We start from the raw sequence: 24,029 nt of genomic DNA, 5'->3' as shown, positions 1-24,029 counted from the left end.
TGGATTGAGTGAGACAATATATTTTTGTAAAGATGTTTCTTTTCCCCAAGTGAATCAATTCATATTACTTCACCAAAAGTTTAGGTCTAAGAGGGAGGAAATCAACTATACAAATGACTTTACCTATTAACTGGAATATGTAATGGCTAGGAGACAATTCTCTATGGATCACCTGCATTTCTGTGTATCTTGTGAGGCCGCGGTTGCCCCTTGTTCCAGACAATTTTTTCAAGAAAGTCTGAAGCAAACAGCCTTAGAAGATATCGATCTATCTATAGATATAGATAGACATAGATATATGTCTTCAGAGCAAGGGGAAGGCATCCTCACTGCCTATTATATAAGATGCAGGTTACCTAAGCACAGAGCTCCTCTCCTGCAATGCAACTCACTGCATGTGTTGGTATTACTTGGCCCTCTTCATGTCAGTCTGTGGTTACTGGGGTTTGGGTTACAACTGTAAGAAAATGCAGGTACTCTGGCGACTAGAACTGTTATGAGAATAAAGTTCTTTGTCTCTTACCCAAGAGCCTCATGCTTTTTGCCAGCATCCAAGAAGTGACAGGCTAACTTGTTAGCTTGCAAGAAGGATAAAAATCTTAGCCTCTTCACAGTTCATGACAGCTGCTACGTATCTCCATTTTTTCCTATTTGCAAAGAAAAAGCAAACAAAATTAGCTTGTAAAATAGCCATTAGGGTAGCCTGGGTGGCTCAGCGGTTTAGCGTCGCCTTCAGCCCAGGGTGTGATCCTGGAGACCCAGGATTGAGTCTCATGTCAGGCTCCCTGCATGGAGCCTGCTTCTCCCTCTGCCTGTGTCTCTGCCTCTCTCTCTCTCTCTCTCTCTCTCCCTCTCTCTCATGAATAAATAAATAAAATCTTAGAAAAATAAAAGTCATTAAAAGGTATAAAAATAGCATTTAAATTTTCCATTTTGCTCCTGTTTTGTTCTATGATAAATTTTAATATGTATCACCAATTTGAACTTATTCAAATCACTTAACTAGCTTCACATATATCATTAAAAAAGTGAGATACATAATATGATGAGGCATGGAAATACATCAAGGAATGTACTTTTGATATTATTTATTGAAGTGAATCTACAGCCATTTTAACTTATCTACTTGGGGTATTGTCTTCGTTTTTTAGCAGAATAACAAACTCACTGAGGTTAAATAATGATGATAAAAATAAACTCCATATTGTTACATATACATTATTTTTACTTTAAGTGTTGTCAAGACTGTAAGAATAATATATACATGGATATATATTATTCTTATATAATATATATCAATATAAACTAACATGTATTTCAATATTATTTATATATTTGTGTTATACATAAACATATATTTTACTCACTGATCTATTTCACTCACATATTGAGGAATACATGTGAATATTTAAACCACATCACTATAAGCTCCTTCACTAATTACTTAACTGAATTTCTTCTATGTTTAAGCAACACAAACAAAAAAGTAGAAAACAAATTCATTCTACCCATAACTTGCATATTTATCTTATATAAATATATAAAATAGTTGTATACAATGTTTGCATGGGATTATATGAGATAATATGGGGGAAACAAAAGTATTTAGTGAAAAATTTTATGACTCTGTGATAGGCTAATGTCTGATCTCCTTCCTCACATCTTTTTTTATTTGTTTTTATTGAAGCATAATTAACAAACAATGTTATATACTAACAGATGTGCAATACAATGATTCAAAAATTATATCTTGCCATTTGCAACTCATGAGTTTTTTCCTTTAAATTTTAACTGCTGCACAATTTCTCAACACCCAAGAAACAAATAATCCAATCATGAAATGAGCAGAAGACATGAATAGAAATTTCACCAAAGAAGACATACACATGGCCAACAAGCACATGAAAAAATGCTCCGCAGCACTTGCCATCAGGGAAATACAAATCAAGACCACAATGATACCACCTCACAGGAAATAACAAATGTTGGAGAGGATGTGGAGAAAGGGGAACTCTCTTGCATTGCTGATGGGAATGCAAACTGGTACAGTCACTCTGAAAAACAGTGTGGAGGTTCCTCAAGAAGTTAAAAATAGAGCTACCCTATGACCCAGCAGTTGCACCATTGGGTATTTACTGTAGTGAAACGCTGGGACACCTGCACCCCAATGTTCATAGGAAAAATGTAAAAAAAAAATTCAAACATGTATACGATACACAATTCTACATTCAGGTGTGATGCTGCAGATACCATCACTGAGTCATGCAGACACATGGGCAGCAGTATTACTAACTCCGTGTCATAGTTAGCTTGTGAGAGCACCTATTATCTTCTCCCTAAATTTTGTCAGCATCAAGATTAATTTGTTGGCCCTAGTGTTGATCAGAATACTGGTGCTGGTGGGGTGAGAGTTCTGAACAACATTCATGAGGTTATTTCTCTCACCAAAGGACAAGGACTAGCCTGAGGAATAGGTACAGTTTTAGTCAATCATTTTTATGCAGTTGCAAAAGTCACTGTGGAAAACTTGGAGACCAAAATTAGAGTACATTTTTTATCTTTTAAGAAACTTTTCTAGCTCAGTAGACTGTGAATACTGTCCTTCAGATACAGTATCAGCATGGCTCCATGCTTAGGATTAAGCCCTAAAAAACCCAGATATAAGTAGATATAAGAAAGAGACTTCTGGAAATTCACCAGGTTACTATTAATTTGAGGATGTTTGAAGTCTGTGCTTCCTCTTCTGTTATTCCTGTTTACAGAACTAGAAACTCCTAAAAGGCAAAGTTACTATTTGTCCCTACTTCCTAAGCAGTATGTTAAAAAAATAAATAAGTAAAAAATTAAAAGAAAAAGGTTGATGGTTGTTATATCCAAGTTATATGATGATAGAAGTATTTACTTGTTCTTTGAAACTCATTCAATATTGCCAAAAATCTCAACTCATCCTCAAGCCTAATAACCATAAATAGATAATGGAAAAAGGGTCAGTAACTGGATAAAGCTTAAAGAAAGGGGTCAGAGATCAAGAATGTGGTGAATATTAGCATACGAGATATTGTCAATAAAGTAGTGACCATAAAGTGTTGGATTGTGGCTGATGGGTCACTGATCAGGTATGGAGTTAGGAATGATAGAAGTAGTAGAAAAGGGGTAACAATGCCTGTTGCATAAATTACTTACCAAAATAATAAATTATATCTTAAGAGCTGGTTTATGGTTTAAAAAAATCAAGATGAATATCAAAATACGATCTGCATGAGAATGACCATATACAATGCTTAAGTAAAGCACAGTTATCAATGCGGTGACCAATCTCAAAGAGAAGTAGCCTATTTTGAACAAAGTACCAGCTGCCTGTGAAATAAACAGTAAAAAAGCTTATCCTTCTAAACAAGGTCTAGGTAATATACAAATTTCTTACACACCACATCTTACTCTTTTCTTTGGAGCTTATGCCTTTAGGTCACATAAACGTGTTTGTCATAAGTTAGTTCGTTATTCTCTTTTGTTTAAAATAATTTATTGAATTTTCCTCTACTTTATGATAATCATATAGTAATGTGCCTCCATTATGATAATAATGATTGTTGATGGGGCACCTGGGTGGCTCAGTGGTTGAGCATCTGCCTTTGGCTCAGGACGTGATCTCGGGATCTTGGGATCGAGTCGCGCATCGGGCTCCCCTAAGGGAACCTGCCTCTGCCTATGTCTCTGCCTTTCTCTCTGCATCTCTTATGAATAAATAAATAAAATCTTAAAAAAATAATGATTGTTTATTAGTGACATTGGACATGGTTAACTACTTGTTTTTTTAGCGACACTGTACATGGTTGACTACATACATATAATAAAGATTTTATTTATTTCTCTATAAAAATGTTTATTAGCAACATTGTACATGGTTAACTACATACATATATATATATAAGATTTTATTTATTTATTTATTTATTTATTTATTTATTTATTTATTTATGAGAGATGCAGAAAGAGAGGCATATATATATATAAATATCACAGCCATGGTGAAAAGTGAAGATACATGTAAAATTATTGAAATATTTGGTGTATACAAAGTTAAGAAGGATTATTATTTATTTTATTTTTTATTTTTATTTTTTTAAGATTTATTTATTTATTTATTCATGATAGACATAGAGAGAGAGAGAGAGAGAGGCAGAGACACAGGCAGAGGGAGAAGCAGGCTCCACGCTGGGAGCCCGACGTGGGACTCGATCCCGGGACTCCAGGATCGGGCCCTGGGCCGAAGGCTGGCGCTAAACCGCTGAGCCACGCAGGGATCCCAAAGGATTATTATTTAACTTATGTTTTATTATTAGATGAAATAAAGTGGATAATTAAGCATTACCAATGAAAATTGAATATTCATGTTTCCTTGAAGAAATATTTGCATTCTTATTATTTTTATATAATATTCATAGAATATATGGACAAAACCTAGGTGTACAAATGCATACACACATGTAAACCATTCTCTATCATAATGCATTATTATTCTACCACCCCATAAAGATCATTCATGCCTTTTCTAGCCAGTTCCAGTAGACCACCTCTACACCTCCCACAGTTCTGATGTCAACTATAAATTAGATTGGCTTGTTCTAGAGTTTTTAACAGCTTTTTAAAGGTGTAACTGACATACAATAAACTACATATATTTAAAGCACACAATTTGTTAAGTTTTGGTGTATGCATACATTAATGTAACTACAACCAAAATCAACATAATGAATATATCCATTATCTCCAAAAGATTCCTCATGCTCCTTTGTAACCTCCTTGGCATTCTTCCCAGTCTATAGGCAACCACTGAATAATATATTTTTTAAAGATTAATAATATTAAATAATATTAAATAATATATTTATATATTTAATTTATAAATAATATATTTATATATTTAATTAATTATATTTAATAATATTAAATAAAGTAAATAATATATTTTTTAAAGATTCGTTTATTTAAGAGAGAAAGAGAGAGACAGAGATAGCAACAGAGATAGCAAGAGAAAGCAGGAGCAGGAATAGAGTGAGTAGCAGGCTACCCGCTGATCAGGGAGCCTGAGGAGGAGCTCAGGCTCATCTGACCTGAGCCAAAGGCAGATGCTTAACTGAGCCACCCAGGCGCCCCCGAATAATATTCTTTATATCAGTATACATTCATTTTCACTTCCTAGACTGTTATAAAAATGGAATCATACAGTATGTGCTATTTAGCCTGCCTTCCTTCATTAAAAGTAATTATTTAGAGATTCATGCATGCTACAGCATTTATCAATAGTTAATTCCTTTTACTGCTGAATAATATTCTATTGTATGTATATACTACACTTTATCTGTTCACCTGATGGTGGATATTTTAAGGTATTTTCAGTTCTTCACTACTACAAATTAAGATGATATGAACTTTCAGGGCACCTGGGTGGCTCAGTAGGTTAAGCATCCAGCTCTTGGTTTTGGCTCAGGTTATGATCTCAGGGTTGTAGGATCCAGCCTCATGTTGGGCTATGCGTTCAGCACAGAGTTGGCTTGAGATTCTCTCTCTCCCTTTCCTCTCTGTCTCTCTTCCCACTCGGGCTCTCTGGCTCTCTCTAAATAAATAAACAAAATCTTAAAAAAAAAGATGCTATGAACTTTCATATATACATCTTTGCATGGATATAAGCTTTCATTTCTCTCAGGTAAATGTCTGGTAATATAATAGCTAGATTATACCGCAGATGCATGGTTCACTTTTTAAGAGATTGCTAAACTGTTTTCCCAAAGTGGCTGTACCAATTTACATCCCCACCAACAATGTACAAGAGTTCCTTCACAATTTTGACAGTACTCGATATGATCAGTCTTTTTACTGTGTATATTCTAGTATATGTGTAATGGTATCTCATTGGGATTTTAATTTTATTGCTCTAATGATTAATGATGTTGAGAATCTTTTCATGTGCTTTGTTATCACTCACATGCTTCTTTGACTCCAAGGTCAAACCTTTTGACCCTTTATATTGGGTTGTTTTCTTATTATTGAGTTTTGAAAGTTCCTTATAAATATTGCATACAAGTTGTTTATCACGTTGAAATCAGATAGTTAGTCCTCCAAATTTCCTTTTCTTTTTCAAAGTCATTTCAGCTATTATTGGCCCATTGTATTTCCATATAAACTTTACAATGTATAAATTTCTTTTTTTAAAAAGTCCTGTTGGGATTTTGGTGGGAATTTTACTAAACCTACAGATCATTTTAGGGAGAACTGACAAGTGAAGCATCTGATTTTCCAGTTCCTAACTCTTATTTCATTTGTTTGCTTTTATGTGCTAGCATGTATTATAGTATTATAATGTGGGATAATAATGGTGATGGTAGCTATTCTTATCTAATTCCCAATTTCCATTCTTTCTCCACTGAGTATAATGCCTTTTTTTAAAAAAATGTATTTATTTATTTTTGTTAGCGAAACAGAGTGTATGAGTGCACGAAGTGGGAGGGGGCAGAGGGAGAAGCAGACTCATTACTGAGCAGGGAGCCTGATGCAGGGCTCCATCCCAGGACCCTGGGACCATGACCTGAGCTTAAGGCAGATGCTTAACCAACTGAGCCACCCAGGTGCCCAAAATTTATTTATTTATTTATTTATTTATTTATTTATTTGTTTATTTATTTACTTAGAGAGGGGGAGGGAGATTGAGGAGCAGAGGGAGGAGAGAGAATCTTAAGCAGGGTCTATGCCCAGCATGGAGCCAGATGCACGTCTTGATTTCACAACCTTGAGATCATGACCTAAGCTGAAATCAAGAGTCTGTCGCCTAAATAGCTGAGCCACCCAGGTGTCCCTATGATACTTGATAGAGAGTTTGTTTATTTGCTTTTTGGGTTAGCCATTATCTAGTTTGATAACATCTCTTTTTATCATGGATTACTACTGATTTTTACAGAGCAGATATTTAACAATTTAGATATTCTTCTTATTTAATGTGTCTGTATGGTATGTCTGTCCTGTACTTATTTGCCTTCACATCATTCTTTCCTCTTTTTTGCTCTGCTCTCTAGTGTTCAGGAAATAACTCCTGCAGGCTCCAATTCCTAGGTTCTCCAATATTTGGCTGTTCTCAAGGTTCATGCAACAAGGACACCAGCAGATTACAGCCCAGGAGGACAGAAACAGCCTTCTTTCTCTTCATCAGGTGGCTTCTATTTTGATGGCTATAGCTTCTCCACGGCTCTAGCTCTAGCTCCCATCATACTGGTTAACCATGGTTTTAGATTCTGTTGACATCAACTCCCAATCTCCTGCAACACTACCGCCTTCTTCAATTTGTCCCTCTACACTAGAAATGGGAGTGACTTCCTCAAGTTAAGTATTGGTTTGCCTGACTACCTGGTTTGGCCTCTCCATCACTTGAATAACCAATATCTTGCATTAAATTCTGTCCAAGTTATAGAATCAGAGTAGTTTCTGTTTTCCTGAAGTATCTCTGACAGTTGCTCTTAGCTAATTATATTGTTGATTTTCTAGCTGTGAATCCCTCTTTTCAGTCCTAGGAAAAACTTAACTCAGTTATAAGCAATTAAATGAGCTCAAGTCTCTTAGATCACATATAACCAAAACAAAACAAAGCAGAACACCCCAGGGACACTAACACTTCCTCTAAGTAATTCTATTTCTCTCCTCTTCTTCACAAAGGATCCTTTTCAATAATAATTTTCTGCACTCTAGTATGTATATCTATATATTCAAAAATTCTAAGAAGAAATACAGAGACATATTCAGCTTGTAAAAAAATTCCAGTACTACATATAAAACTCTATAGAGCTACTTGTGGAAAATAGCCCAAGTGGTACTCAGAAGGATATTTGCAGTCGTAAGAAGATTTATTAATAAAATAGTGCAGCCACTATAAGAAACAGTATGGAGGTTACTGGAAGAATTCAAAACAGAACGACCATATGGTCCAGCAATTCCATTTCTGGGATTTTGCTGGAAGAAAACAAAAACACAAATTCAAGAAGATATATGCCCTATGTTCACTGTAGCATTATTTACAATACACAACATATGGAAACAACCTAAGTGTCCACCAATGGGTGAAGGTACAAGGATGTGAAACACACACACACACACACACACACACACACCCCACAAATATACATACATATATTCACAGTGGAATATTACTCAGTCATTAAAAAGAATAAAATATTTTCATTTGCAACAACATGGATGGATCTTGAGGGGAATTACATTAGATGAAATAAGTCAGAGAAATAAAATACTATATGGTCTGATTTATATGTGGAATCTATTAAAAAAAGCTCATAGATACAGATAACTGATTAGTGGTTGCCAGAAGCAGGGGCTAGAGGGTGGGCAAAATGGGTGAAAGTGGTCAAAAGGTACAAATTTCTAGTTACAAAATAATTAAGTCTTGGATAAGTAATGTACAGCATGGAGACTATAGTTTTTTTTTTTAATTTTTATTTATTTATGATAGTCACAGAGAGAGAGAGAGAGGCAGAGACACAGGCAGAGGGAGAAGCAGGCTCCATGCACCAGGAGCCCGACGTGGGATTCGATCCCGGGTCTCCAGGATCACACCCTGGGCCAAAGGCAGGCGCCAAACTGCTGCGCCACCCAGGGATCCCGAGACTATAGTTATTAATACTCTACTGTATATTTGAAAATTGCTAAGAAGACGGATCTTAAAAGTTATCATCACAAGAAAAAATTATATTACTGTGTAGTGATGGATGTTAACTAGACTTACTGCGGTGATTATTTCACATTATATATACTATCATATCATTATGCTGTACATCTAAAACTAATATTATGTTGTATGTTGATTATATCTCAATAAAAAATAAAGTCCATTAATGAGAAAAGAAAGCATGGAGATCATAACAAGAAATTAGAAAAAAAGAATGAGCTAATTTGAAAAAGAGCTAAACTGATATCTAGAAATAAAAATATAGTTATTGAAATTAAAATCCCAATGGACAAAAAATGGTAATATTTACAGCATGCAAAAATTTCAAGAAATTAGAGAAAGAATACCATATTGAACCCAAAGAAATAGAATATAGAAAATAATGAAATGCAGAAATGATGAATTAGAAGACAAAGGAACCAACTAACAAAAGCCTATACTTTGAAAAGACTCATATAACTGACAGTTTTATAAGTATAATCAATTAAGAAAAAAAAAACAGAAGTAAGTAGTATTAGTTAAATTATATTGTGCAAAATATAGGGGCAGAAGGAATTTAAAAATTATAAGAGAATACTATATATATCATTACCAAATGGTGAACAAGGATAGGTTTTTACATAAAAATATATTTCATCTTGGACACCTGGGAGGGATCACCAGGTTGTGATCCCAGGGTCCTGGGATCGAGTCCTGCATCAGGCTCCCCACAGGAAGCCTGCTTCTCCCTCTGCCTATGTGTCTACCTCTCTCTCTGTCTCTCATGAATAAATAAATCTTTTAAAAAAATTCATCTAATAAACTCAGAAAAATGATAGAAATAACAAATTAACATTGTGTAACCCTTAAATAATGGATAAATATGCTAATATTCAAAGTTTGCAAACATGAACACAAAGGAAGACCGACATTTGTTTCCTAGTGATAAAAATTCACAATATCAACTTTGGGTAGTCTTTCCAAACAAAAAAAGAGAGAGTAAAAAATTATACTTTAATCTGATGAAACTTCTACCGATTTAAAGAAATACAGACGGAGGACACCAGTGTTGCAATCAGTAAAACCTATGCCATATGAAACTGGACAAAACACGAGTTCTTTTTCAACAGAAAAATGACAAGGAAAATAGGTAATAAATGTATGTGGGGAGGTGTAGGATCTATAAATTAATGGGAATAAGAGCAATGACAATGAATAGACTGGATTTGACCCTAGTTCAAGAAAAAAATATATTTTTAAGAAGTCAGGCAAATGTGAAAAATAACTGGACACTTGATGATATTAATTTTAAAGTAGGATATGTGTAATTGACTATTTATGTTTCATAAAGGATTCCTATCTTTTAGAAATAGACACTTAAGGGGTGCCTGGATGGCTCAGTGGTTGAGGGTCTGCCTTTGGCCCAGGTTATGATCCCAGGGTCCTGGGATCGAGTCCCACCTCAGGCTCCCCGCAAGGAGCCTGCTTCTCTGCCTATGTCTCTGCCTCTCTCTCTGTATGTCTGTCATGAATAAATAAACAAAATTAAAAAAAAGGGAATAGATACTTAAATATTCAAAGATGAAATGGCATGATATCTATGATTTTTTCTCATTATTTCAGTGGCAGAGATGGGAGTAGATATGGGTATAAATGTAACAGGTAGGCTGTGTATTGATGATTGTGGATTCTGATGTCAAGTATATTGGTTTTATTATACTATTCTCTCTACTGTTGTATATGTTTGAAATTTTCTACAATAAATAGAATTAACAAATATATGTAGCCATTAAATTTTAAGCCCCAAGTGATAATAGACCATTATTTAGAGAAGATATTAATTACTCAGTAGGTTCAAGCAGAAGTAGAAAACTGTTATTGAGAAATACAAACTGAAACTATCCTCAAAGCTTCAGTCACATTCAAATGTTTCAGGACAAGGCAGTCAGGAACCAGTTCTATCAAATAACAAGCAAAAAGTTAACCACCATGTCATGTAAACACATCCAAGGCTTACAGAAAGATGGGCAATTTTCACCTTATTTTGCAATCTAGATCTGCATAATAAGAAAACCAGCTAAGGACACTTTAAAAACAGAACGCTTAAGCCAAGGTCACCCACATATAGGCAAAGATTCTAAATAAATTCATAGAAATTTAAATATAGCACTGAATTAAGTGGAAAAATGAGGCTGAATCCAGGAAATATAATGATATAATATTAGAAAAAACTGCCTAAAATACTAATAAGATTTAAAAGGCATTTGATCATGTATTGAAGTAAAGAAAAACTTTGGAAAAAAATTCAATGTGAATGCATAATATCATTTAGCTAGCTAATATTAGAAGGGAACTTCCATTTCCTAAAATCTATAGCAAACAAATTTAAACGTGAAATATGAAATGTTAGTAGCATTCCCATTATTATAAAGAGCAAGGCACAGCAGTGTGCTACCAACTGTAACTGTTCAAAACTAGATTAGAACGCATAGCCAGAGGATAAGAATACAAAAATAAATAACAGTTAGGAATAGTAAAAAGAAATATAAATTATTTATTGCAAATATGATCATCATTTAGAAAATCCAGAGGAAAAGGCTACAGATTATTTAAGTAAATAAGTAACTTCAGAAAACTGGTGTATATAGATAACTATTGTAAACTCAAGACCCTTGTCGTACAAAGCAATAATTATTAGAACATGTATATATGTATTATAAATGAGAATCAAAATTAAAATTAATTTCACCACAATGTTCAATGTTGGATAAAGTCAAAATACCTGAGTCTCCTAAAATTATGCAGATCTGCCTCTTTCCTGTAGGAAGTAGATCTTTTCGAACAGAAAGTTCCTGAAAGTCTGTTTGACTAGTGAAGAGATCCCATCAACACTAAGTATTTTCTCTGACATCTCAGAACCTGTCCTGCACCCCACCCCGACCCCCACCCACCTCGCTGTGCGGCTTCTGGATCTCACCCCACGGCTGGGATGTGGAGCCACCGTCTGCAAGGGTTTAAGCTGAGAAACTGTCCAGAGCTTGGGAGAGGAGGTGATATTTCCCAAGGAGCTTTTAATCAAAGAACCAGGAGCCGAAATAAGAACCTACTTCCCGAGAGGACTTTGGATACTACTCACATTATAACAGAGGGGGAACCACAAGAGTCATTCTCCTGGGACCCCAGCCGGCCCCCCATGAGTGGCCGGATGTGCGTAACAGTGACTTCCGTTTCTGGGGTCTGTGGGAGGTGAGCCGGTGGAGCAGCTGAGGGAGGGATCCAAGCGCTGCCCAGGTAAAATACGAATATCGAGTAAAGTTCGAGGGAATCCCTCCCTAGGTGGTTCCAGGCAGGGATGACCCAACGTAGTACTCTCCGAATTCTTCGAAGAACTCAAAGAAATAGCTTTGGACCCAGGATGGGGGTATCGGAGGAGTCGGTGAGGGCCCTCGTGTGTATTCAGTAGAACTTCTCGTCTCCCATGACAGAGGCGTCCGTGTGGAGCCGGGCCCCTGCTGCCAGCCATGGGAAACCCCGAAGGGTGAGGATGTCTGACTAGGGCGTCTGCCTCCGGCCAGCAGAGGAAGGAGTCCTAGGCTCTGCCAGGAGCCAACAAACACCCCTATTTATCTTTTAGGAGAAGCCGCCTCCCTAGAACAGTGGAGGCCGTAAAGAGCCCCACTCCTGCTGTTAGCCCTTGGAAGCCCCTGGTATGGCCGTAAGGCTCAGGTGCCTCCTCGCTTCACCTTTTGGTTAGTTGGAGGAGGAGGGGTGCATAAGAGCCTTGGTCTAAGGCTGTATGATTCAGGTTAGCAGAGGCTGCCCTAGGGGTCGCTTCGAGTGAAATTCAGAACCTTATTAAACAAGGACTGAGCGGAATTTGTCCTCAGGACAAAAGGGGCCGGAAGAGTACATCCCCTACTATAAGCCCTGGTGGATCCTCAGCAGGGCTAAGAGGCTAAGATGTCTCTCATTCTCAGTGGTCCCAGGGAGACAAGAGCCCTATTAGAAGGAGATGACTCAGGCCATTCTGGAAGTCAAAGTGAGACAGAGGTGGGGAGGATACACAGAGTTAGGACCTTCCTCTGTAGTCAGCCCTGGAAAACCCTGGGAAAATTGCATTCTGAGTATCCTCTCACCCCCACACCTTACCCCCACCCCCACCCCACTGCATATTCCAGGATATCAGGTGGATGAGAGCCTTGGTGTGATTGTTAAAGCCCTCAGGTCTGCACAAAGGAGAATACCTGGCAGTCAAGGGGAGGAGGCATGATAAGGAAACTGAGCATTGAGCAGACCACTCATCACAGAAGAAGCTGTTTCATAGAGCCCTCCATGTGACATCATCCCTCAAAAGGGTCCCTGGGGAAGAGATATTAAACTGAGTCCTCCCTAAACTCTTCCTCAAACCTTTCAAAAATATGAGATTCTTGCTTTGTGGGGATAGGTCTAAGGTCAGCCAAGAGAGGAGTCCTAGGCTCTGCAAGAAGCCAAGGTGAGAATTCTAAGTGAGGAGTGAGAACCCTTATTATCCCAGGATGGAGAAGGTCCCGCATAGCTTTGCCATTGCTGTCATCTCAGGGCACCCCTGAGCAGATGTGCTGAGATGTGATTTCCCTTCAGTTCCTCCTCCAGGATGTCAGGGAGGTGAGGGCTTTGAGTCAGCCTCAAATCAGTTAAGCAGAGGCCCTCAGGTCCTGCAAGAAGTCAAGGTAATGGTGCTGAATGTAAATGGAAACACCTACTACTCCAAAACAGGGGAGGCACCCTAGAGCCTGGACCTGCCAAACCCTGTGTCAGCTCCAGCAGGACTCAGGTGAACTCTAGTTACTTCCAGAGTCCTCAGAGGGAAAGGCTACTCCAAGAAAGGAAGCCTTGTGGGTTCCTAGAGCAGTGTCCTCAAGGAAACCTAGAGAGATGGCTGTTGATAAAGCCCAAGATGGTATCTCCCTGCCAGAGGTATCATGCCATTTCATCCCCTTTCCTCCAGGTCACTGAATCATCTATCCTCTTTTCCACACTTGTGCCTGCTATCCCTGACCAGAATCATCATGCCTCGGGGCCAGAAGAGTAAGCTTCGTGCCCGTGAAAAACGCCGTCAGGCTCGAGAAGGGCCAGGGCATCTGGTAGCTGCTCAGGCCACTGTACCAGAGGAGGAAGAGTCCCACCCTTCCCCATCTCATGTTGAAGATGCTCCCCAGAGCTCACCTGCCACTGAAACACCAGGAAATCCTCAAGTTACTGGGAAAGTCTCTACCAGCACTACTGCTGCTGCAGCTGCTCCAAATACAAAATTTAATGAAGGTGCCAGCAATCAAATGGAGGAAAAGCCAAATGCCTCACAGGCCAAGGATACCACTGAGCAATGGCGCAAAGGCCCGGTAGACAAGAAGGTTGCTATGTTGGTGTACTACCTGCTGTACAAGTATCAAATGAAAGAGCCCATTACCAAGGCAGATATGTTGAGAAATGTAATCCAGATGTACAAGAATCAATTCCACGAGATCCTCAGGAAAGCCTCTGAGCACTTGGAGCTGGTTTTCGGCCTTGATGTGAAGGAAGTGGATCCCAACAGGAATACCTATGTCCTTGTCAACAAATTAGAATCCAGCTGTGATGATAAAGTAAATTATAATTCAGGTGTGCCCAAGACTGGCCTGTTGATGACTGTCCTGGGCGTGATCTTCACAAAGGGCAACTGTGCCACTGAGGAGCAAGTCTGGGAAGTGCTGAATATGATGGGGTTATATGATGGAATTAAGAACTTCATCTATGGGGAGCCCAGGAAGCTCATCACCAATGATTGGGTGAAAGAAGAGTACCTGGAGTACCGGCAGGTGGCCAATAGTGATCCTCCACGCTATGAGTTCCTCTGGGGCCCCAGAGCTTATGCTGAGACCAGCAAGATGAAAGTCCTAGAGTTTGTGGCCAAGATCCACGATACAGTCCCCACTGCCTTCCCAGTCTGGTATGAAGAGGCTCTGAAAGATGAAGAAGAGCGAGCCCGAGCCAGAGTTGTAGCCAAGGCTTGCACTGCTGCTGTGGCCAGTGCACGTGGCAAGGCCATGGCCAGCAGCTTCTCCTGCCCCAAGTAAAAGATGAGGAAGGTTATTAATATGTGTTTGAAGAGAACAACTAATGTTCTCATTAGTGGAAGGTCAGGGGTGGAGCTGGAGACTAGAGTACATAACATGTTTGTTTTCCTGTTCTGTGTAGTAATCTGAATATTTATTTAAATGTTGATTTTTTTTTCTTTTATTAGAGAGAGAGTGTGTGAGCATAGCAGGGAAGGGCAGAGGGAGAGAGAGAATCTTAAACAGGCTCTGTGCCTAGGGCAGAGCCCAATGTGGGGCTTGCCTTCAAAACCGTGAACCTGAGCCAAAATCGAGTCAGATATTTCACTGACTGTGCCACCCAGGCTCCTCAGTGTTGCTCCTTTTAATAGAAGGTTTAACTAGCTTCAGAATCTGAGTTTGTAGATGATGTAAATCACACATTTATTGATGTTTATGAATTTTAAGAGAGTTTTACTATTTTATAGAACAAACTGGGAAATTTCCCATTTTATTTAGTTACTTTGGAATAAGATAAAGTAGTAGTGGATTAGGCATTCCCTTGGAAATGTGAATGAACTCAGCAGTAAAATTCAGGGAACAAGAAATAGAGAATAAAGTGAAAGATGATACATTCTTGCATTCCTTTATCACTATTTGGTCTGTTCTGTAAAATTAAGAGATAAATATATATGCTTAGATGTGCTTCACTTATTCAAGAATGTAGAATTAATTGCAGCATAATAAATTAGACCTCTTGAACATTGTCTCATTTATTTCTTACATTCCTTCAGCATCTGCTCTTTGGGAGGTTCCTGCTAGTACTGGGAGTGTCAGGATAAACAAGACCCACCCACTGTGCCCATAAAATTTTAGAGTGTAGTAACAGCTGTTAAGTAGGAAAGAGGATGGAATACACCCTAAGCCCTAAGGACAAGTCAAAAGAAGAGGATATGGAAGGATCCAGTCGTGAGAAGCCAAGGGTTATCGCCCTGAGGCCAATGGGTGTAGGGCCTTAGAAAACTGCAAGTCCTTTGGTGTGAGTCAGTTTTACCTGAAGCTGGGTGGTGGATCAGATGAGCTGTGGGAGTGGTGGGCAGGAGCCAGACCCTCAGAAGTATTACATGATCGCAATAAAGGCAATTCACTAATGGGGAAAAAAAAAAAAAAAAAAGCAGCTGTGTCCAGAGTTGAGAGGCTAAAGCCTGGAATGAAAAACTGTTTCTAGCAATTACTTTTTAAGACCATGAATTAATCAGAGAGAAATCTCCACTTGGGACAGGAATGGAAGGTATCCTGAATTCTTTCCCACTTCCTTTCCAGTGCAGTTGAGCATAGCACACAAACTATGCTTTATGCATGCCATTGCCACAGAGTTTCTGAGAAATAGGAGTGATACACAACATGGATATGCTCAGAAGCCACTATGCTAGCAGTTTTTGTTCTGGTATGGAAGAGACACAGCCCACTACATTAAAGCTCATTTTATTAAGTTGTGTGTAATTTGGCAAACTCCCAAGTGGGGGCTATTTTTTTTCTTTTCTTTTTTTTGAGGGCTATATTTTTAATGTAATTGAAATAAATGAAAAAATAGAGGTGGTTTGGATGTAAGGACAATTGGAGGGAGGTGGTTCTTGACACATAGGACCTTTAAGTTCCACCTAACTGGGGAAGACTCCCTCAACACACAATAAGTAGCATATCCTAAAAACTTGCAGAGTAAATAATTTAGCTTTACTTGCTATGCATGATGTTGGCTGATGTGTTGTGCTGTCCCATAGAATGCTGCATATTCTCTGATACCTCTTGGATAAAAAAATAACAGCAGATTTTAGTAGAGTCAGGGGTCAAAAAAGTAATAGTAATAACTGAAAATTATTAAAGAATACATGCCAGACACTGTGCCAAGTGCTTTTATACATTATATACATGCCAGGACATCATCTGGCTCATAAATGTCAGAAGTGGGGGCTGGACTTCTGGTCTGAATTCGTTTAGAGTCCCTCACTGTTCCATGTCTTTTTGAATTAAGCAAAAGTTTTTTTTTCTCTTAATTAATTTCTATTCTCACTACTCCACAATATCTTTCAGGCAATTGAGATGAAGGACCCTGTTGCCAACGTATTAAGCCCAGGCATAACAAATAAAAAAGAAAATGATAATTAAAAACAATTTCAGGATAGTCCGTGGGCTTAATTAACCTCGGCTCCTCCTGCTTCTACCCCCAGAGCTCCTTGAGAGCTACTCAACCCAGGTCCCAGCACTTGGGACCAGTTCTAGCACTTCTGAATTACATCACTCTTGCCCTGGGTCTTCCTAGTATGCCCTCATGTCAAAATTTGGATCCTGACCAGCTGTCTAGCTCCTTTCATCAGGCTGTACTCTGTTCCCAATGAAACAGAAAGCCCAGAATCACCTGCCTTTCCCCTAATTTAGAGCATTCCAAACACTGAAGGTTGTCTGTCCTATTCCTGACCATGGAACCACCATGAAATAAGAACAGTCCCATCCAGGTGGCTGTTTATTTCGACAGTAAAGTTTAGACTGCTCATCTGCTCTGGGTGCTTCTTTCGCACTCAAAGTTTTTTCCAAGCCAGCTTGTGAGCAGTAGGATTGGGCACAGGATCTACTGATTCTTGTAAGATAATCCTGAAGTTAGGGAAGAGATTTCAGAAAGCAGATGAGATTCTTAAGGAATTTAATCTGATAAATTATTGAGACTGACCACTGAATTCATAATATACTGAAAAGTGAGCTTAAGTAAGTGGCCAGGAACCAGAACCTCCCTCCTAAGTGGTAGATGAGGAAAGCCCGAAGAAATCACTATATAGCAACCATTGGCAGAGGCTGGATTCCTAAAATCATGGGTGTCTTTCCAGGAGGGTGTAGTAATTTTCTACTGCTGACAAACAAATTACTACAAATCAGGATACTTATAACAACACACATGTATTATTTCATATTTCTGTAGGTAATATATATGGGTTGGCTGTGCAGTTTTCTTTGTTCAGGGTTACACAAAGCCCAAATCAAACTGTCAGTCTGAGTTCTTGAGAGATACTTAGAAGAAACTCATTCCACACATACACAGATTGCTCTCAGAATCCAGTTCTAGGAGGAATTCAGTGCTTTGTGATGATAAGGCCTCATTTCCTTGCTGCCTGTCAGCTGGAGCTGCCATCACTCCTCAAGGTCTCTCTCCACTTTTTGCATATAGGCTCCTGCTTCAGAAACTGCACTTGACTCAGTCTCCTCTGGAAACTCTCCTACCCTCATTCTGCTGTATCTTTCTTCTGCCTCCAGTCAACGAAAGTCCTCTGCTTATAAGGGCTCATGTCATCGGATTGGGCCCACTCAGATAATAATCTCCCTGTTTTAAGGTCCATTCCAAAATTTTAATTACATATGCAAAGTGCCTTTGACCATGTAACATAACATATTGACAAGTTTTAGAGATAAGGGTATAGGCATCTTTGTGGAACAATTATTCAGTCCACCACCAAGGCAGAAAATGTTTGTCTCCCTGGCAGACATGCCAGCTTTGATAAGAAAAGAAAAAAAATCTTTCCAACATACTCCTGACTTTTGTCTATATCTGCACCAGAGGAAAATCCTAGTTTTTCAATGTGCTTAAAGATACCTGAACAAGTGTTCAGCCGTGTTCTTCAGGTGGTGGACAACAGAGACTCGTGAGTTACAGGTTTTTCATGCAGCAAAAGGAAGCAGAGAATTCTCAATATATTGAGATTATACAGGTTATTGAAAAGGTCAGAGCAGAAAGGTGCTAGAGTGAAAAAGGGTGACACTTCCCTGCTGAGATTTTTCAATGTCCTTTAGAAAACTGGTGTGATCCTGTATTTGAAAACACTAGTCACATATGGGTACTAGAAAACAATTGTTGAATTGCAAGGAAATTTGATCTTCTTGGAAAATACAGAGGGCTAATGTCATAACAAATTATAATAATTTCTCTGAGTACCTATTATGTAACAGTTAATGGGAAGGTCTGCAGATGATCAGTCACTTCATGTCTTGCTCTCTATCCTTGGTTCATATGGAGGCTACCTGCCAGTGGTTATGGAGGGTCATGTGACACTGAAACCTGAGCAGAAGCATGCCTCTTACCTCCAGACTAAGGTATTTGAAAACTAGCGAGCCACTTCTATGCTTTTTATTTCATTGAGCAGTAAACATTCAAAGCCTGTGTTGAGATGTGGAAGCTTATGATGGCAGCACCCTGGATCCCAGGGTCACCTGACAATGGAGACACTCTGCCAATGTCCATCAGCTTTTAGGAACATAAAAAATAAAATTTTGTTACGTTAAGCCATTATCAATCAGATTTTTTCTCATTACATCTCATATACTTTATCTGAAAAATACACAGATACTGCTTCTATTCTCTTATTTAAATATTTCAATTACAAAGGAAATAGGGCATATATGCTTGTTACCAAAAATTCTAACAATAGGGATAAATTACAATTCTTTTTCCTTATTATGTTTCTTCAAATTTTATCCCACCCTAGAGGTAACTACATTAAACAATCTTGTGTGTATTATTTTAAGACTTATTCCAGGCCTATTCTTACATACATGTGTTAGAAAAATACACTGTGAGTTTTAAAAATACATGTGTAAGAGTGTACATATCATTTTGCCTCTTGCCCTAGTCCCTGAATAAAAGAAATGCAGGATTTTTTTCGAGAGAGCACAAATAGATCCACCTTACTCTGTTAATTGTAGAATTCTAAAGTATGTATGTGTCATAATTAATTTAAACACTTTTCTTGATAGACACACAAGTTGCTTCTCACGTGTTGCTATGATTGAGACAACTGATATCAACATCATTGAACATTATTTCTTAGGCAAATGTGGATGTTTTATTATGGAGACATGTAGAAAAGTGCAATTTAGGTGGAAAGAGTCTGATGACAATACATTTTTATGAATATTGCAGATATTCTGTTCCAATAATGTACCAAATTATCTTTTCATATATTTATAGATGTGAATAAATTAAGACCTCAATGGCATTTTATTTTATCAATCTTTCAAATTTTGGTCAAACTTTTTACTGTAACTATATTATATCTCTGCTAGTTTGTATTTGTCTATTTTCTAAACAGATTAAGTAGAAAATTAATTTAATCATTCACCCACATAAAGCAAAATTTCTGCAGCAATATCTTAAGTACTAGAATTCCTTTGGGTGCATAGTTTAAAATTCTATGTCCATAAGACTTTCCCCTTTACTTTAAGACATTAGAATTCAACAGGATGACCAGGTGCCAGGAAATGGACCTGGATAGGAAAACATCAATAAGTGAAGAACATCGGGAGGACCAGAGGTGGAGGAAGTAGAGCAATTTCCAGAATCATGAGAGCAATCACATACTAACACAAGTCCAGAGAGCCCAGGGCAGCTGGCAGTCAGGGACCTGAATGCAGGCTTCAGCAAAAACACAGAACAAGTGCCAGAAGGAGAGAACTTAGAGAATCTGGTGCAAGGTACCAGACAGCTTACATAGATAGGCTAGGGAATCTCTGAATCATCACTGCCATCCTGAAGTTGTAGAGTGATATGAGTGGGTAGATCTGCTGGATGAAAGGACCAGAGGCATGCCTGATACCTGACCCCCACCCAAGAATACCCCCTGACCACTGTCAGAGTATAGATAGCTGTTCCCCGCTGTGGCACCCACCAAGTAATGGTTACTGATGGAATCTAGGAGAGCTACATCTCTTCACTACTCTAATCATGCCATGCATCCTTGCCAGTGACCAGAGCTATGAGTAGTCTTAATGCCTGATGGAGAAGGCTTTTTCTTCCCCTATTATGTGGCCCTCCTGCCACTGAGATTGAGGCTCTGCAAGCAGGTGGGCTTGACTGATGATTCAGAATGTTTAAAATAGGGCAAGGATTACCAAAGAGGGCTGGAAGGGGGTGTGGAGCTGCAAGGAGGGGGAAACTGGAGGGGGAATTTGTTGAGGCTAATACCCCAGTGACTCTGGGAATAAAGGGTAGACATGTCTTGAAAACAATCAGGTGTTATCCCCAGCTCTGATTACCTCCCATGGTTCCTGACTTCTTTGCACACCAGAGGGCAGATGTAATCTGACTGCATTTGGTGGTCTATGTTGCTACCAGATACTGACTGGAGTAGGTGGTGGGCCTATGATACAAACATTTACAGGGTGGATGGAAAACAACTGTAGTTGGTGTAGTTGCTTATTAAACTGACAGAGTGGCAGATATATGTGGAGTCCAAAGCTATATTTTTTGTTGTAATGACTCCAATTGGATTAAAGTAAAAAAATAGAGTCTGTGTTAGCCATTCTAAAAAGCATCACATGATCTGTAGTAAATATAGTAAAATCTAAAATTTTGAAGTGAGGACAGTGGATCAGCCTGTCAAACTGAATTCAGCAGATAGAGGAATCCCAGACCCTAATAGAAGTAAAGGTGGGACTCCAGGAAAGTGTATGGAGGTTTCTCAAAAAGTTGAAAATAGAACTATTCTATGATCCAGCAAGTATACTACTAGGTATTTACCCAAAGGAGCCAAAAATACAGATTCAAAGGGGTACATGTACCCTGATGTTTATTGCAGCATTATCAACACTAGCCAAATTATGAAGAGAGTCCAAATACCCATCAATTGGTGAATGGATAAGGAAGATGTGGGGGATATATATATATTTTTTATGTGGGGGATATATATATTATATATATATAATATATGTGTATATATGTATATAAAAATAAATGTGTGTATATATGTATATATTTATGTATATATAAAATGGAATATTATTCAGCCATTAAAAATATGAAATCTTGCCATTTGCAACGATGTGGATGGAGGTAGAGTGCATTATGCATTATGTTATCTTTTTGTCTCAGTCAAAGACAAATACCATATGATTTCACTTATATGCGCAATTTTAAGAAACAAAACAGATGAACCTAAGGGAAGGGAAGGAAAAGTAAAATAAGATAAAAACAGAGAGGGAGGCCAACCATAAGAGACTCTTAATGATAGAGAACTGAGGGTTGATGGAAAGAGGTGGGTGGGGGGTGGGCTAAATGGATAATGGGTATTAAGGAGGGCACTTGGGATGAGCACGGAGTGTTATATGTAAGTGATGAATCACTAAATTCTACTCCTGAAACCAATATTACATTATATGTTAACTAACTAGAATTTAAATAAAAAAATGAAAGAAGAAAAAGAAGAAAAATTGAGGACTCTGAATGAAATCAGAGGGAAACACCCATCCTAGAATAGAAGGTGCCACCAGACAGAGCCCTATTGCTGTGGGTGGCTGGGAATGGCTTCCCCAGAATTCTGTCTCTAGTGTCTTAGGAAAATGAATACCTTGATCTGAGGTGGGCAGTGTCAGGTTAGCAGAAGAATCCACTCTCTGCTTGGAGTTTATACAAGGTCCCTGATTAAGACAGAATCCCCACCCCAGAAGACAGAAGACCCCACAGAGGCTCACCCCTGCTTTTAATGCTAGCAAGCTCTGTGCAGGGATTGCCTAAATAGTGCCCTCTGAATTTCCCCACTGGGGTCTCAGGAAGTTGAGGGCATTTGGACCCGGTTGTGCCCTCAGGGCTACAGAGAATGAAATCCCAGGCACTAACAGAAGTAAAGGTGAGGACTCCATCTGATTTCTCTGGGACCTCCCCACCCCAGCAGATGGGCACCACAGTGGCCTCTTTCTGTTCTCAGCTCTGGGCGGCCCTGGTATGCTTGCGATGAGGCTCTGGAACCCTTTCACTTCACCCTCTAGAAACTGGAGGTTTAGAGCTAATCTGGGGAGGATACCTGGGATCAGCCAGAAGTAATAATAATTAATTTAAAAAATTAAAAACCCTATGTCAGTTCCAAGGGAATCCCCCATGCACAGAACAATGTCAACCCCACAGAATCCCATCCCTTTGTCAGCTCTGGGAGAACCCAGGCAAAGTTGCCCAGAAGTGGTACACTGACAGCTGCTTTGGGGTCTCAGGGAAGTGAAGGCATTGCTCTGAGGGAAGTGGCATCACATAAACTGAGGGAGGAGCTCTGGGCTCTGCTTGGAGTTAAGGTAAAGATCCCGAGTTAGGTGTGATGTTACTATCCATCCCAGACTGGAGAAGTTCTGGAGAGTACCGCCCCTATTATCAGCCATGATAGAACCCAAGCAGGAATCTGATGTAGTGAACTCTGAGAAACTTCTAAATTTCCCAAGGGGACTAATGGGGGTGAGGTTGTCAGCTTCAGACCAGCAGAAGAATGGGTACCAGGTCCTAATGGGAAGAAAGGCAAGGACTTTGAGATGTGGGGCAACCACCCACTGCAGAACATAGGGGGCCTCACAGAGCACCCCCCACCACCAATGTCAGTCCTTGGAGGCCCTACTTGGTATGCACCCTGACTTCTGTCTCTGGTGTCTGAGGGAAGCAATAGCTTTGGCATTAGTGGGGCAGCATCAGGAAAGTCAAGCTCCAGGCCCTGCCTGGAATTAAGGTAAAAACCCAGAGTTATGGGGATCCCTAGGTGGCTCAGCTGTTTGGTGCCTGCCTTTGGCCCGGGGTGTGATCCTGGAGTCCTGGGATCAAGTCCCACATCAGGCTCCCCGCATGGAGTCTGCTTCTCCCTCTGCCTGCCTCTCTCTCTCTCTCTCTCTCTCTCTCTCTTTCTCTCTCTCTGTCTATCATGAATAAATAAATAAAATCTTTAAAAAAATGAGTTAGGTGTGAGAGGACCATCTAATCCAGATTAGAGGAGTTTCCAGTCAGTTCTACCCTGGCTATCATTCTCCAAGGAACCTAGACAGGAAATGTCTGACATATGGAGGTCAGACTACCTTCTAAAGTTCCCTGAGGGGAAGGAGGGGATGAAGTCATTGAAACAGGGTGTTAACTTCATACCAGCAGAGGGACTGGTTGTAGGCAGCAAAGGGAGTAAAGGTGAGAACTCTTGAGTGATGTCTGACGGCACCCTACTCCAGCACATAGGGGGCCTTGCAGTGCCCCGCCCATACTTTCTGTCTCAGAGGCTGCAGGTTAAATTGGATTAATGTAAGGCATCCTGACTTCTGTATCTGATGTCTCAGGGGCAGTGAATACTTGACAATGGGAGGAGGATGGTTGTTAGGGGACAGAGGGGCTCCCAGGCCTTGCCACCATATAGTGAGGACACTGAATGAGGTCTCAGGGAAACATTCACTCCCAACAAAGGGTGCCTCACAAAGGCCCCCCACTGTTGTCAGCCCTG

At 39.3% G+C, this 24,029-nt stretch overlaps 1 protein-coding gene and 1 long non-coding RNA gene across 8 annotated transcripts in view; one reads left to right on the top strand and one right to left on the bottom strand.

Annotated features, from left to right (window-relative positions):
• LOC144309132 (uncharacterized) overlaps positions 1-12,831 on the bottom strand; it is a 34,565-nt gene extending 21,734 nt beyond the window's left edge. Inside the window, exons 1-2 of one of the 2 annotated variants that reach the window (XR_013375230.1) lie at positions 11,659-12,831; positions 524-647 (exon numbers count right to left, since the gene is read on the bottom strand). This is a non-coding gene — a long non-coding RNA (uncharacterized LOC144309132). The remainder of the gene's footprint in view (positions 1-523; positions 648-11,658) is intronic. The other variant, XR_013375232.1, reaches the window with a different exon arrangement.
• Positions 1-15,519, top strand: part of LOC144309130 (melanoma-associated antigen B10-like) — a 46,012-nt gene extending 30,493 nt beyond the window's left edge. The window contains exons 1-2 of one of the 6 annotated variants that reach the window (XM_077890278.1): positions 11,882-11,998; positions 13,695-15,519. In XM_077890278.1, coding sequence (XP_077746404.1) covers positions 13,756-14,799 — 1,044 coding nt within the window. In that variant the 5' untranslated portion in view covers positions 11,882-11,998; positions 13,695-13,755 and the 3' untranslated portion in view covers positions 14,800-15,519. Of the gene's footprint in view, positions 1-11,881; positions 11,999-12,053; positions 12,246-12,390; positions 13,200-13,694 lie in introns of those variants that run through there. The other 5 variants (XM_077890281.1, XM_077890277.1, XM_077890276.1 and 2 more) reach the window with 5 other exon arrangements.
• The last annotated feature ends 8,510 nt before the right edge of the window (positions 15,520-24,029 follow it).

This window comes from Canis aureus, chromosome X (genome assembly GCF_053574225.1).
Source record: "Canis aureus isolate CA01 chromosome X, VMU_Caureus_v.1.0, whole genome shotgun sequence".
NCBI lineage: Eukaryota > Metazoa > Chordata > Mammalia > Carnivora > Canidae > Canis > Canis aureus.
The sequence above is the reverse complement of the archived record's forward strand: the minus strand, read 5'-3'. Positions and strand labels throughout refer to the sequence as shown.